This window comes from Asterias rubens, chromosome 17, assembly GCF_902459465.1.
Source record: "Asterias rubens chromosome 17, eAstRub1.3, whole genome shotgun sequence".
NCBI classification, from domain to species: Eukaryota; Metazoa; Echinodermata; class Asteroidea; order Forcipulatida; family Asteriidae; genus Asterias; species Asterias rubens.
In genome coordinates, this window is record NC_047078.1 from 3,997,316 (window position 1) to 4,013,077 (window position 15,762).

At 36.8% G+C, this 15,762-nt stretch overlaps 1 protein-coding gene and 1 long non-coding RNA gene across 9 annotated transcripts in view; one reads left to right on the plus strand and one right to left on the minus strand.

Annotated features, from left to right (window-relative positions):
• Window positions 1–15,762, minus strand: part of LOC117301638 — a 54,118-nt gene that overhangs the window by 37,027 nt on the left and 1,329 nt on the right. For 2 of the 4 annotated variants that reach the window (XM_033785659.1, XM_033785656.1), the window contains exons 2-5: window positions 7,378–7,428; window positions 6,485–6,657; window positions 3,174–3,270; window positions 158–220 (exon numbers count right to left, since the gene is read on the minus strand). In XM_033785659.1, coding sequence (XP_033641550.1) covers window positions 158–220; window positions 3,174–3,270; window positions 6,485–6,657; window positions 7,378–7,401 — 357 coding nt within the window. In that variant the 5' untranslated portion in view covers window positions 7,402–7,428. Of the gene's footprint in view, window positions 1–157; window positions 221–3,173; window positions 3,271–6,484; window positions 6,658–7,377; window positions 7,429–8,063; window positions 8,164–15,762 lie in introns of those variants that run through there. The other 2 variants (XM_033785657.1, XM_033785658.1) reach the window with 2 other exon arrangements.
• On the plus strand, window positions 8,381–13,395 carry LOC117301640. Of its 5 annotated transcripts, none has more exons than XR_004520348.1 (5): window positions 8,381–8,464; window positions 11,225–11,277; window positions 11,697–11,914; window positions 12,168–12,345; window positions 12,970–13,395. It is a non-coding gene; the product is annotated as an uncharacterized LOC117301640 (long non-coding RNA). The 5 variants fall into 5 exon arrangements; XR_004520345.1 differs by having other exon boundaries at window positions 8,383–8,464; window positions 11,716–11,914; XR_004520346.1 differs by lacking the exon at window positions 8,381–8,464 and adding an exon at window positions 9,209–9,248 and having other exon boundaries at window positions 11,716–11,914.

Sequence of the window (15,762 nt, forward strand, 5' to 3'; positions counted from 1 at the left end):
TGAACAGTGCTTATTACATATCGGTGTAAGCTTAGGGTTAAAAGATAAAAAACAACACAGTCCTTACTGCCAGTGCCTAATTGAGCATTGACTGGAGATTCTTTCTGTAAGTAACACACACATGTACATGAAATAGTAGCTAACAGAATTTAATTACCTTGTTCAATTTTACTACTAAATCCATTAAACGTGGAAAATCCCCTCCATTAGACTGTGAATTCTGCAAAACAAAAACAACATTTTAATAGAGGAAGATCACACTACATCTTGGAGAGGGCAAGGCCATTTTCATTTTGAAAAGGGCACTTCCATTGGAAATTTTAAAGTCTAGGGGAATTTTTGAAAGGGCACCAAGGCCAAGACAGGGGCAACGGAGGCCATGGCCTCCATGAAATTCCAGCCGTCGATTTCACAAAGAGTTAGGATTTGTCTTATCTCGAGTTAGGACGAGTAACTCGTCCTAAACTCGTCCTAACTTAGGATTAATCTTAAGGTCTGCATGCTACAGTGCAGGGTTGGGACTCGTCCTAAGTCATAAGATTAATCTTAAGTTAGGAAGAGTTTTGTGAAATCGACGGCAGGCCTGTTATAGGGTATTCACATTGAAATATGATTAAATTTGTTTTGTCTTTTTTCTGTTTAAAAGGTGGGGATTTTTTTAATGCTCTTTTTTTCCTGGTAAGGGTAATTCTTTGAGGACAGTTTAAAGTTGTATTGGAACTTTTTAGAGGGCACCACAGTAAAAGCACAGGGCACCACTGCAATTGCTGTCGATACTGTGGGTTAAAGACACTGGACACTATTGGTTATTGTCAAAGACAAGTCTTCCAACTTGGTGTATCTCAACATATGCACAAAATAACAAACCTGTGAATATTTGAGCCCAATTGGTCGTTGAAGTTGCGAGATAACAATGAATAAAAAAACACTATTGTCACACAAAGTTGTGTGCTTTCAGATGCTTGATTTCGAGACCTCAAATTCTAAATCTGAATTTAGAATTCTCTAAATCAAATTTGTGGAAAATTACTTCTTTCTCAAAAACTAGTTTACTTCAGAGAGAGCTGTTTCTCACAATGTTTTATGATATCAACCTCTCCCCATTACTCGTTGCCAAGTATGGTTTTATAATAATAATAAATATTAGAGTAATTACCAATAGTGTCCACTGCCTTTAACTCAAGGCCTATTGACTGTTTACCAACTGAATATCATGTTATCCTGGGAACAAAGATAATTTCAACCTGGGTTACTAGTTGCTTATCAATGTGACCTTAGACTTCTCAGGGTCCACAATTTTCAGAGTAGTGAGTTTGTAATCTGCTAGGACACAGACTATACAGTTTTATCTCTCAATCTGTGATTGCTTTGTAGCAGGCTTTTTATCTGCGTCTGTTATAATGTACACAAGAGCTACAAGTAGGGTTTTTTTTTGGAAAAAATAAACAAAATTACAATGTGGGCTTACTTAGCCCCACAATGTTTTTACAAGAAAATTTTTTAAAGGAACACGTTGCCTTGGATCGGTCGAGTTGGTCTTTGAAAAGCGTTTGTAACCGTTTGTTATAAAATGCATATGATTAGAGAGGTATTTTAAAAGTAGGAATAATGATCCACACAAGTATCACTCGAAATTGCGTGGGTTTCCTTTTACCTCGTCGACTAACACGGTCGGCCATTTATGGGAGTCAAATTTTTGACTCCCATAAATGGCCGACCGTGTTAGTTCACAAAGTAAAAGGAAAACCACGCAATTTCGAGGCAAATTTGTGTGGATCATTGTATCCTACTTTTAAAATATCTTTCTAATCTCATGCATTTTATAACAAATGGTTCCAAACGCTTTTCAAAGACCAACTCGACCGATCCAAGGCAGAGTGTTCCAAACTAAGGAGGTCATAGGACAACACGTCCTGGGGAAAGCCCCCACTGGAACTCTCCTAAAAACACGTGTGATCTTCCCACCAAGGAAACTTGGCAAACTCCCTCATGGGGATATAAACACCAAGCAGGCAACAACCATTTGAATCCAACTCTAATATTAATTGTGGGGCGTTGGGATGGTACGTAAAGCCATTGGTCCAATGTGTTTTGTAACGCATGTAAAAGAACCCAGTGCACTTACCGAAAAGAGAAGGGGCTCGCCCCGATGTTATTGGCTGTGGCTGCTGTATGCGCCGTAGCACCTTGTAAACCCTTATAAGGTGCTACATAATTGGGTCTCAGAATTCATTCACTGCAATAACCTTTCTTTCTGAAAGTTTGTTTATATGTACTCAGCGCTTGTTTGGTAGTCTATACATTTGCTATATAAGATTTTGATATTATTATTAGTGTTATTTAACTACATGACAAAATAATGGATAACGCGTGACGCAATTCACCAACTAGGTGTGAGCTGTGTGGCAGTGAACGATTTCCCCTCGTACAGCAGAGCAAAATGCTATGCAAAATGTGTCTGTGCTGTTCAAAAATTATCAATTGCAACTCAATATTACCATTCAGGGTGCACAAATTTTGTTCTGTCAAAAAGATTTGCTATGCAAATATGCTGAATGAAATGTTTACTCTGTGGTATTACAAGACATTCATAAATACCCCAGACAGTTTCTCTACTCCTATTGGTGGAGAGCGCGTCACGTGGGTGTGCATAAACCTTTTGTTAATGACAGGTAAAAAGTGTTAATTCATGAGCGTGACACGGGACCTTGCACCTGTTCTTATAAGACAGTTTCTTCATTCCTATTGGTCGAGAGCAACGGCTGAAACAGTTGTGCCACATCACGCGATACGCGCGACTCCCACAGCATTCCCTTATAAGGAGTTGTTTACCCGAGGGCGGCGGAGGGCTTTACCATTTCATAGCTGGAGGGGTGTTGTGTTGAAAGAAATCATTAAACAACTATAATTTTTGCATTTATTTTACTTTTTGACCAAAAAGTGATGATGTTTTTGACCGAAAAGGTATTTATGAATGGGACTCAAAGTGTGTTGAATCGGTTTTCAACTAGTGGTTTAAACCCGCCGAGGCCTGGTTCTTGATAATTTACCTCGACTTCGTCTCGGTAAATTATCAAGAACCAGGCCTCGTGGGGATTAAACCACTAGTTGAAAACCTCATCACCATACATTGATTCCCTTATTTAAGACATGTGCTTGATTCATGTACTTACAATTGAAACTTGATTTGCAACCAACTGAATAGCATCAGTCAAGTAGTCCATTTTGTAGTATTCGTCAACATCAACTGGTTCCACCTCTATCCATTTGCTGGTAAAATAAACAAATAAATTTTATAAATGTAAATTTACACAATATGACAATTCTAAACCTTTTTTTTTTCAAACTTGGGATGAATTCCAACCAACATTGCGAAGCGAAACTCTATCTGTGGTAACTAATATATTCGTATCTATTTTCATTGTCCAATAAACAAAAGGATTGCACCATCTCGCTTTGATTTATGGAAGTGTTTCAGTATCAGAGAGAGTTTAGAAAAAGAACAAAATTGCCTCAAGAGGAAGTAGGTTCATGTTTTAATAAGGTCCATCTGTAATGTCCCTTTTTGTCTCTTCGTAAATTTTGGCATCAGGAGATTAACTCGATAGTAATTTAGTTTACTTTTTTAAAATCCTTCAGGGGTGCTGCTTTTTTTGTTATTGTATTGTATGTTCTTGTTTTTGTTTTCTTACTGTTCTTATTGTCTGTGCTTGAATTTTTGCCTGTGAAATTAATAAATGAAATGAAAGGTTTCATTTCATTTGTATTATTTCTTGTTGTGAAGCCAAGGACTCTCAGAACATAGAATTTTAAATCACTGTACTAACCGAGAACCCAACGGAGACAACACATAGAAGGAAACTTCAGTTTGAGATGTGGTAGGAAAACCCCAGAGAATTATTCAAAGACAAAGACAAGTCCATGAATTGCTTTGAAGGTACAGACCACCTTGCATTGGCACTCCATTTCATTGCCATTTGTCTTAAAATTCTGGTTATAAAGCCAAGCTGTTTATTGACCTAATATCTTTAACTTTCATATCTTTTTAAGAGAATGTAGTTTATAAGCAACAAACGTTTCTTACTTTCTGTGTGAAAGATCGCAAATCTGTTTATTTACCTAAATCTCTTTGACTTTTTGGATTGTAAGAAAGAGAACTTTATAGTAAGCAACAAAACTGTTTTACTCTCTTGTATAAAGATCGATCACAAAGCTAGCTGTTTATTAACCTATTAAACTTCTTTTGACTTTTACAGATTGTATCAAATAGAATTTGATAACCCACAAAATATCCTTACTTTCGTGACAAAAGATCGCAACAAAAGATTTTCTAACAAGTAGCGTTAAAATGAAATGTCCAGGGTGATACTACATGTAGAGTTTGTAACATTTACCTCTCAACAAAAGAGTGTTGTTGTGTAGTTGAAAAATGTGTTTCATGCTTGGTACATGTGTTTTCTAAACATGTAAAATTTTTCTCTATCAGTCAACCTGCTAAGGCAGCTTATTTGAAAGATAATTTCAAGCAACCTTTTGGGAAACAACAGCAATTTAAGCCTAGATAAATGCTGCCATGGTGAATGTTTTACCTTTTCAGTCAACTACCAAGGCAGTTACTTCGAGAGTAAATTTTAAGCAACCTTCTTGGAAACAACAGCAATTTAGACTAGATAAATGCTGTATGTCAACCCCAGTATGTGGTTGGTACCATGTATGGCTGGTAAGCTTGGGCGATATCGATTTATTTTATTCACGATATATCGCCGACAATATATCGCGATATTCGATATAATCGCGATTAATGAAATTTGACATCATCAGTCTTAAAACTCCAAGTGAAAGTTGTAGAAGAAACAGTCATAGCATAAGAGAGGTGTTCTAATGACCTATTCTTCTGGTTTTACTCCAAACCTATGGGGTGCAAGATGTCTCAGCTAGCAAATACATCGCTATATTTAATCGATATATCGATATATCGCGATATATCACGATATATCGATATTTCGATTAAAACCAAATCCATCCGATAGGCCTATCGAAATCGTTTCCAAATTAATATCACGATAATCGATAATATCGTGATATCGCCCAAGCTTAATGGGGGGCTGACATTGATAATGGGCACCCCTATATCCTGGTCCAGTTCCGTGTGTCAGGAAGTAATATAAAAGATACCTCTTTCAGAATCACAAAGGGAAACAAAAACTCCGCCTGTAGTCTCGGTCTGCCATTATGTCATTTTGAAATTCATGAAGTATTTATTTTCCGTTTTTTGTTTCCTTCTTCTTCTAAAGGCACTCCACTATAAGCCTTCTTGGCTCATTAGGATCATGCCTCCACAAAATTGTCTTTTGCATTCTTTTATGTACAGTTCAGGGTGGAAATAATTGCTATATCTTGGATAAAAATTGAGATTAAGCATTACATCAGGGTAAGTCCCGCTGAGGCATACAGGATTGCGAAATACCTCAGTGACAACAGTTACAGCTGTACAAAGGCTAAACTGAATGGCCTTTGAAAACAACAACTTCCTCTTTGTATGAAAGTACGTCATTGATAATTTTTTGTTCACAACACAATGAACACTACATCTATAGTCGCTTTCACCAGAGAGCCATTTAGCAAGCGTACATTACAAAATGTGCCTGATGTGAAAGGACAATGATTTGTGTACTGTTCAAGGTCTCTTGTAAAATCTTCTCAAACCATTGTTACACTATATAACCATGCTAAAATAAAGCAAGGGACTATTGTTTAAGGAACAGAATTGGTTCAGCTGACTAAACAGTTGCTGACAGTGTTAGCACTTTGTGTAATCCACCATATAAATAAACTGACAAACCTGTAGAAGTTTGAGATCGATCGGCCATCCAATCTCGAGAAAATAGTGAACAACCGATTCATAAAAATGCAAAACAAAAAATGAAGGAAAAAAAAAACACTAAGTCGCTCACTGAGCAATAAACACAAAACAAGAAATAAGATGATTTATTTCTCAACATATATGACATTTCAGACAATAATATTTCATGGGATGTTTTCTAAAATCATCGTCATTAGTTTCATGTTAATCTGAGACCTTCACGATTTTTTGTTCTTTTACATTGCTGTTGTATGAAAAGCACTTTAAAGAATAACTTAGAATCTGATTAATTGCCTTTGGGGTGTGTGATCAGGCTTTTACATAAATTAACAAGAACCTCTGGTCTGATACTCCACTGAGGCAAGGACGACCATTGCCTCCATGCCCCCTGGTCGTTGTTTTGGTGCCCTTGAAATGCTGAATTCAGATGGCCGATTGATATCAAACTTCTACAGGTTTGTCAGTTTACAATGTAAGAGGTGGATTATATAAAGTGCTTACACTGCCAGCAACTGTTTTGTTAACAAAAACCAATTCTGTAATGCCTTTAAAATGAATGGTTTTTGTTGAAACTGGTTGAGAAAACCCATATTAACAACAATACTAATAACTGAAACTCACTCTATGTAAGTTGATAGTGAGGCTTCCTCCGCCCATCGCTGCACTTCGACGGGGAGGAATTCTTCCCCGAAAAGGTGTGGTCCCATCACACGTATCCTCATTGTCTTTATGTGATTCTCATATTTTGTCTTCAGGCCTGTGATTTTCACCCATTGCTGACACTCCTTAGCGTTCTGAAATGTCAGGGGGAAAAAAAGGGGAAAACGTTTAACGTCGGCTGGTTTTATTTCTCTGTTTTAATCAGTTTGATCTAAAAGACACAATAAACTGGTATCATAGAATGCTTTTTCCAGAGGTTGCAAAGCGCTAGTATGTCATGTGTCCGACACAGATCAAACAAATCTACCACGAAGATGCCCCCAAATTTCACTGTCAATGAAACAAGTGGGTCTTCAGAAGTTTCTTAAAATAATAAGCTGGCATTTACAGAGCACCTTTTCCAGAGGTTGCAAAACGCTATGATGCCTCCAACACAGATTATATAAAAATAAATAAAAATCACTTTCGACAAAACAAGTGGGTCTTCAACAGTTTCTTGAGTGACACTGTCTAGACCTTATGGGGGACATCACTGCAAGATAAACAATAACTTGTGATTTATTACAATGCTGTCAAATTACCCATCACTGGCAAATGTTTATCAGCGATGTGAGTATTGTCTGTACAATGGCCTTAGAGTTTGACGCCAGTTACCATTTACATTTGAATTAAAATGAAATTAGTGTTATTATTGTATAGTTATAAATTTGTTAATTAGCTGTTTTACTGCTGGCCACCTTTGAAATTCAGTGTTTTATCTTAAAGGTTTCCCCAGGGTAAATAAGAAATAGATAAATAAAGAAATTCAAGTAATAGGCCTAAACCATAGAGGAAAAACTAAAAAGATTACGTACCAATGATAGAGAAACCTGCTCCATCGTTTCTTCTGAGAGTTTATCACAATTCTGAAAAGAGGGAAAACACTTTTTTCAGTTTGTCGTTTTATAACACACACCCTTAGATCCTATTCACTTCAATTCAATCCTATTTAATACTTAAGAAGTCCTGCTCAAAAACGTAAATGAAATTCCTCTGGCTGGTGTTGAAGCAGGATATGAAACCACATTGCGCAATGTGTGTAAATCGCATTGAGACGGTTACTGTGAAACATAAAAGATCAGACAAGATTATTCAAAATGCAATGAGACATATCAAACACCCTTAAAGAAGAAAACAGACAAGGTTATTATATTTTGTAAAACTACAAACAAAATATAGAAACAAAACTTAAAAAGGTCACAAAACAAACAAATCAGAACAAATGCAAACACCACAAAATATGAATTTAAAAAAAAGGAAATATTATAAAAAGAAATAACAAAACATTGTTTTTATAGAAGGCACAAACAATTCACTAGTCAATCAATCAATCAATCAATCAATCAATCAATCAATCAATCAATAAATAACAACTCATTACAAAACGAAAGTACTAAAATACTATATATAAAAAACAAAATAAAGACAAGCAGAGTGCACAAATTATATTAAAGGGAACGCATGGTGTTATTTCCCATTAAAGTAACTTTACTTTGCTCACCAATCACTTTTGTTTCTTTCTTCTAAAAATGAGAATGACTCACAAATTTATCGCTTAGTACATGAAGTCTGACTTGCTGGATATTTTGAGTTCTTCCCTGTCTTGCATACATCTATAGCAATGATTTGAGTATTTCAAAATATCCACTCCCCTTTGAATAACAAAGTAATGGTTGTGTTGCAATCTGCCCCTGATACAAGGGAATTCCCCCATTACAACACGCTGTACTGTGTACACTGTACATGTACATACATACACAGTCTGTTACCCTACAATGTATATTACCTCCATCCATCGCGAATGTTTATGAGTGTAATGGTGAAACCAGGCATACTACAATGTATTTGGTCCTTGGAAACAAAAGTAGTACCATTGTATGGAGTACAACGGCTAAACTACTGGTAAGCTGTACGTTTTAATAACTTTAAAGCCATTGGACACTTTTGGTAAACAGTATTGTCCAAAGGCCCACACTTCGTGTATCACAACTGATATACAAAATAACAAACCTGTGAAAATTTAAGCTCAATCGGTCATCGGGGTCGGGAGAAAATAACGGGGAAAACCCACCCTTGTTTCCGCACGTTTCGCTGTGTCATGACATGTGTTTAAAATAAATCCGTAATTCTCGACGAGAATTGATAGTTGTTTTAATGTTTTCTCGAAAAGTAAAGCATTTCATGGAATAATATTTCAAGAGAAGTCTTTCACCATTACCTTCTGTAAACCATGTAAGTTATTTGTAAATCTGTGAACTTTTATTTTTGTTCTGTGCCGAAATTGTATAATGGCTTTTTAAAAAAGGCTATTTTAAGAAAAGTTGGTATAAATCTGATTTTTAGATTGAAAAAAAAAAAGTTGTTACCCAGCCCTTTTCTCTAAAACCACATTTCTTGTGAGGGAATTGTTTCTAAACATGTCAACAACTGCAGTACTCTTTACCAAGTTTTTATAGTCACTAATGTTTGGAGTAATAACATGTATCAAAGATATTGTACCCTTCATTTAAACAATTATGAAAATAATGTTCACCTTTGCACGAATGCCATGAATGCTAAACATTCATTGTTGTTTTATGTTCACCCTGGTAGATCTTTATCATTTGGATGAAAACCCATTCACCAAAACATAAAAGATTTAATTGACATCCGGTCTGTGGGCGTTTTATGAAGCTGCCTGTGAAAGGTTGGTTTGTATGAATTTACATTGGAAGTACTCTGATGGTAACAGAGTGTTTGTAAATGAAAGCAGGGAATCGTTATATTGTACAATGTTTAGTTTTACAGACTCATCGCATAAATTTGTTTGTTTATCAAGTAATAAGGGAAACCAGCTGGGTAAATTTGAAATAATTTGGGGTTGAACAAAGACAAATTGACTGGAGCTAGATTTGAACCAGCAACCTTTGGGTTTAACGTGCCTCCCCGCTACCAACTGAGCTATCTAGCCAAACATTGGCTGTCTCACTATTTTGCCAATACCCATAGAAAAACCCTCTGTTGAATGTAGAGCATAATGGGTGTGTCAATCAGGGCTAACATGTGGAGCCCTGTGTGATTTTTTTTTACAAAGGTCCATATAGTTTTTGTTTGCTCAACTAGGATCCAATTTTCAGAGGAATGCTTTAGAAAAGGGAATAATAGAACAACTACACCTTGACCTGACAAGCCTGATCCACAGGTTGTGTGATACTGTTAGGCCTACAATCAGCATGGTTCAAGTGCACAGAGTAACTGAGATCACAAAATTTTACTGTTAATTTACATTTTATAAGTTTAACCTTTTCTTATAAAAATAGATTTAGTTTCTAAAGGAAGTCAAGGGATTGTGAACCAAAGAAAACAGTGCTGGGTCAAGGGGACTCTTTTACAAACAATCTGGACAATGAACCTGTACATGCTCTATGTTATTTACTTACAGTGAAGTCCAGAGTACTGAATTGATAGATCTATAAAAGTATGATTAAAGGGTCTGTTTGATATTACGATTCTGAAAATAAACGGCAATCAAAACTTACATCTAGTATAGTGCATTTTGAGAATCGTTTCACTTCAAAGTACTGCACTGTGTACAACATTATACAAAGTTGTTCATGTAGTGTACTTAGAAAGTCACAGTAACATTCTGTACATGGCCAACTTCATCGCTGTTTACCGCTAAGCACATTTTTGTGCTTACTTCAGTCAGATACATGTAAACGTGCATCCACAAAAGCCTCCTGTAGGTTAGTGTCCACTACCAAATTCACCATTTCAATACTTTTATCTAAATTGATAAATAAATGGCGATTGTTGTCATGGGAAATTTGCTACATTTTGTTGTGGTCCAGTCGTCCAATCACTAAAATGTGTGATTTACATAATTTATGTGATAGAGGGAGTGTGCTTTTGGTGTGCAGTGTACAATGGCCCATATGAGTACTGTGTAGGCTTATGTGTGATCTGATTGGCTAGTGTGGCTACGATTATCAACTTACACGTTATGTTGCATATATGAAGAGTGGGATTTCCCAGTATGTCATAAAAGGGGGATTCCCCATATTAAACCAACACTCACCGGGGCCCGTTTTTATTTTTACTTGCGGAGCGCTCAATAGAGCAGAAGTTCTATTAAATTATAAACACAACTTGTACGCAAAGTAAAGTGCACGTCGCACCATTACAATTACCTGGTTCATTTTGGTAACTGAAACTATTCTAACATCCCTGTTCCGAAAACCCCAAACTTAATACATGCTTGGGTAATGGAGGGTTAGGGTTAGGAAAAAACACTTGTGGTGTCAGAGAACATTCTTTAGTCTGAAGTAGGGGAGTCGAAACATATAGCGTAGGTGTGTTTCGGAACATGAGATGTCAAAACAATGTGTATCGTCATCTCACGTGTTGTTGTGAAGACATTTCGCATTTTGTACTGTGTAATCGGGCTGGTTTAATTTGGGAAATTCCACTTCTTGCTCAACTTCTGGGAAATTCCATTATGCAAATAGGCTGGAGCAATATCTTCACTCTATCCAATCAGTGGTGGACAATGCACGTGAGCGCTACATGCTTCACCAAATTTCCTACAACATTCCTTGTAAATGTGTTTCCTTTAAGTGGCGTATTGGGCACCTGTTAAGTCAATTAGCAGTAAACATCAGTGTTTTTTTAATATATTTTTAGTCGGAGGTGGTGGCAATGGTGATGAACAGGTACACAAACAACTGAAAAAAAGAGTAAGTACAAATTTTTCTGACAGTTTTGTTTTATGCAGAAAATATTTAATGGCCTAATGTTTTCTAGAGTTTCAAATCCTACTTGTTTGAAAGAAACAACTTCCAAAACAAACAATTTCAACTGTAGAAGCCGAATGCTAGTAATTTTACTATGCTTTCTTGCAGTAACACCTGCTGCGTTACCAAAGACACGCGCACGCAGTGATGTTTTTACTCAGCTTTTTCGTTCCATCCGAAAAGTACCATTGCACGCTGGCAGCGTGCCAGCGTGCAATGGTACTTTTCGGATGGAACGAAAAAGCACGGCGAGTGACTCAGCGTGCAATGGTACTTTTATTTGCTATCACGTGACGGACAATCCTCCAATCAAATGGCAAGGATCTGCTTGGGTGTTATATAAAATGTCATAACGTTTGTAGTATCAACATTCTCATTCAGGATTACTTGGCTGGGGGAAAACCCTAAATATGCAACTCCAGTCAATTACACATAGTACAGGTGGTCCACTATGCAAATGCACAGTGTGTACCTGCATCGCCAAAGAGCAGCAACAGTACTGGGACTAGGAATCGATGTGGTGAGATATCAGGACTGTGGCAGGTGTGGTGAGATTTCAACAAAATTGGCTGACCAGAGGGTAAGCAACTAACTAAGAAATCTTTAGAATAACTAATTTTTGATAAATCAAAGTCTAAATTCAATGAGAGTTTCATGTGATAGTACACATTATATCAATCAGTACTGAATCAATATTCTTGATTTTTAAAATACAATTTATGTCTGAAATGTTGACAGTTTGTGACTGAAATTGTTTACAATGTGTTAAATAAGAAATACATTAATAAGCCTTGCCTGTCCAACTTTCCAAGTAACTTTCCAATTTCCTCCAGATGGATGTCACTGACAGAGCCCAAGTTGGCGGCAGAGCGGGCAGGCAGGCCTTGCACTTCGCTCTCTAACTAAGAAGGGGCACAGCAAGTTCAGAGACACCCTCTATGAGAGCACCACAACAAAAGCACAGGGAATTGCTGTTGGTGCTGTGGGATATTTTGAGGCCTGCCAAGGGTTGTAAGTGGAGTTTGTCTAGAAATTTGAGCCCTTGTAAACCTTCACCTTATGTGACCTACACGAACATCAGGCCTGGAATTACAGGGAGGTGTTCCTTCCAAAGCTTCCCATAGACTTGGGCCCAATTTCATAGAGCTGCTAAGCACAAAAATTTGCTTAGCATGAAATTTCTTCCTTGATAAAAACAGGTTTACCAACCAAATTTCCATGAGATTTTCAGGATAAGCAAACACAAGCTAAATTTATACCAGTAACAAGCACTATGTAACAAAGTGAAATTTGGCTGGTAATCCTGTTTTTTTTCAGGGAAGAAATGTCATGCTTAGCAAATTTGTGTGCTTAGCAGCTCTATGAAATTGGGCCCTGAAGTTTTTCAAATCCTGTTGCAAAATTAAATTGGCTGCTCAAACATTTAATTCCTGGCCTTTTAGGATGTAGTGCTGAACGTACATGACACTAATGATAAATTGGCAAACAAATTAATTTTTTGCAATAACAATACTTCGAACAACAGATATTTAAAATCACAAAGAGAAGAAACCATGGTACAATTCATACTTTAAATTTGAATAAAATATGAATAAAATTTAACTACAAGTACCTGTAAATATTCTTTCTTTCCAGATCATCAGCAAGCGTTAACAACAGCAATCAATGAGTGTTTGTAAAGGTCTAGTTTGAAAAGCACTGGCCCATGATGATGATTGCTCAACACTGTCTAGAGCCAGTAGGTTTGCATTAACACCTGCTGTATAGTTTGACCTTTGACACCAACCATTCATGCAAACTGTAGGCATGAACTGTGAATACTTTTGTGTGTTTTCAAACTGAAACTTGTGGTCTTCGAGTGCTTTATGCTACCAATGTGAATGAGGTATTGAAATGCATTTAGGCCTAGATATCAGACCAATCCAAAGGGCATTATAATACAATAGATCTTTTGCACTCGGTTGGTGCCTAATGGAAGTTCTACCTCCATTAGTAATACAGGTAAATTCACACGTGTAAATACAGTACACTTTCTTTAGCTTAACACTACAGAATGGAACATAATCAACACATGATGTACTGCACTGTAGACTCTACGAACAGTAAAAACATCGGTTAACCTATACCCAATGACAAACAGCAAAACTAATGTCCATTCTGTCCCTTCTAAAGTCTATTTGTCTCCACTCTGTAACTGACAGATTTCAGTTACGGAATGAAACGAGAATGGACTCGGGAGCATTCTGTTTACCTGTTACCATTTAGTGTGCAGAAGGGAAAGTCTACCAATTTCTACATTCTGTGAAGCAACCAAGAGCAATGGGAGACTTTCTGGGACGATAGAGGGCAGCAGACTTACCGGGTAAATCCATTGTTCTCAGAAGTATGCGCATGTTCAGAACTACGTAAACAATGGAAATTTACCCGGTATGTCTGCTGCCACCTAGCGTTGGAAAGTCTCCTATTGTATGCACTACACACTATAATAACATCACAAAAGCAACAAATTGTGCCTGGAATCTTCCTTCCTTCCTGTGGCAGATGTTTTGTTTAGGGCTCTTTCCGTATGAAATGCACATTTTGTTATTTTAGTGAAGGGCATTCGCAAGATTTGAAGACAAGCAAATGATATAGAACTTATACTTGATACGTGGCATTAAGCATGGAATGAGGTGCATGCTGGTCTAGGTAGCATTCAAGTTTAGCTACACGTATGTAGACCAGCATACACCTCTTTCAACAGTAAGCACTTGTGCAATGGATTTTTGCGAAAAGGTCTTTTACACACAGCATCACAGGCAGTGACATTAAGTTTTCCAATCAGCCTTTACGAACACTACAAAAACTAAACATGACCTTCTCTAGGACAACCTGAACCTATTGTTATGTTAATCTTGGTCATGAGTCCATGTGCAGGGCGCACCTTTTTAGTCAACATGATAGACAAGCACCAAACACACACCGTTGGCCTGAAGCCATAAATGGCAGACAGTGAGTAGATTGTTGGCCTGTGTTTAGGTGTTGTGTGAAAGAATGCATTGAAAGCTAGGTGAATGTCAATATACAAATAGTGGAGGCATGTACAAAATACATGTTAACTTTAGGACTTGTCCTAGGCGTTATTAAAACCTAAAGGCTAGTCCGAAGTTAAACTCGGCCTAATATCTCGAGATAAGACTAGTCTTTTTGAATTCTTTGTGAAATCCACCCCTATAGGCCTACTGCATTTCAAACGACAAATCTGAGTAAGGCCAAGTAAAATAAATAACGTGTTGCTCGTCCCCGCCCGCCTCAGTTTTGGCGGCCGCACCGATTATTTTGTTATTTTTTATTTAAAAAAAAAAATACTATTAATATTATTAAACTGAATGGAACAGTCCAGATTTCAACGAGCGTTTATATTCTGGCACTACCCTGTATTTAAATAAATTTGTATTGTATTAATAAACCACAACAAATCCTTGTCATTTGACAATTTTCATTATTTCAACAACAAATTATACAAAGTTTTTAACAAATTATAACTTATTTCAACAATAACATCTTGATACAGACATAACAGAGCTATTTAAGACCAGTTGGCTAAAGTGCACTTGGCATTCATAGCCCCATGGCGCAGCGCGTTGAGTGTCTAACAATGTGCACCGATGTGAAGGTTCTGCAAAAAAGCGTCCCAAGCAAGCTTGCAAGCATCCTATATTTAGGACTCCAACCTATACATGCTAAAAATAGATGGGGCCTATGTTGAACTTTTGAGTGTCGGACGAGTTTGATGTTTATTATGCAAAATAAATTGCCAATCAATTGACAAGGGTAAATGTACATTAATAATTGTTATTAAATTTCATATTCGGCAATTGTTTCATTCAGTTTTTGTTAGCTTGCTCTAGCTGTCTACTAACTATCATGTTTATAGTATTGATCTATTTTTCACACAGTTTATTTTGTGAGTTTTTTAAATAGGCCTGTTAGTATTATTAATGATTTTTATTAACATTTGCAGGTCCTCAGATGCTCAGAAGAAAAAACAACTTCAAAAAGATGTTAACAAAAAATCTTATTGAATTTAAGTTCAGAAGGTGCATTTTTCTGTTTTATTATGAATATGGGCTAAGCAAAGCTCTACGTCGCATAGCCCACTTTGTTTGGCTGTTTTGTTTCTCTTTGTAGTTTTATTGAAGCCATTGGACACTTTCGGTTTGTCCAAGGCCCACAATTTGTATATCACAACGTATATACAAAATAACAAACCTGTGAAAATTTAGGCTCAATCGATCATCGGAGTCGGGAGAAAATAACGGGAAAACCCACCCTTGTTTCCGCACGTTTCCTCATGTCATGACATGTGTTCAAAATAAATTTGTAATTCTCGCTATCGAGAATTGATATTGTTTTAATGTTTTCTCAAAAAGTAAAGCATTTCATGGA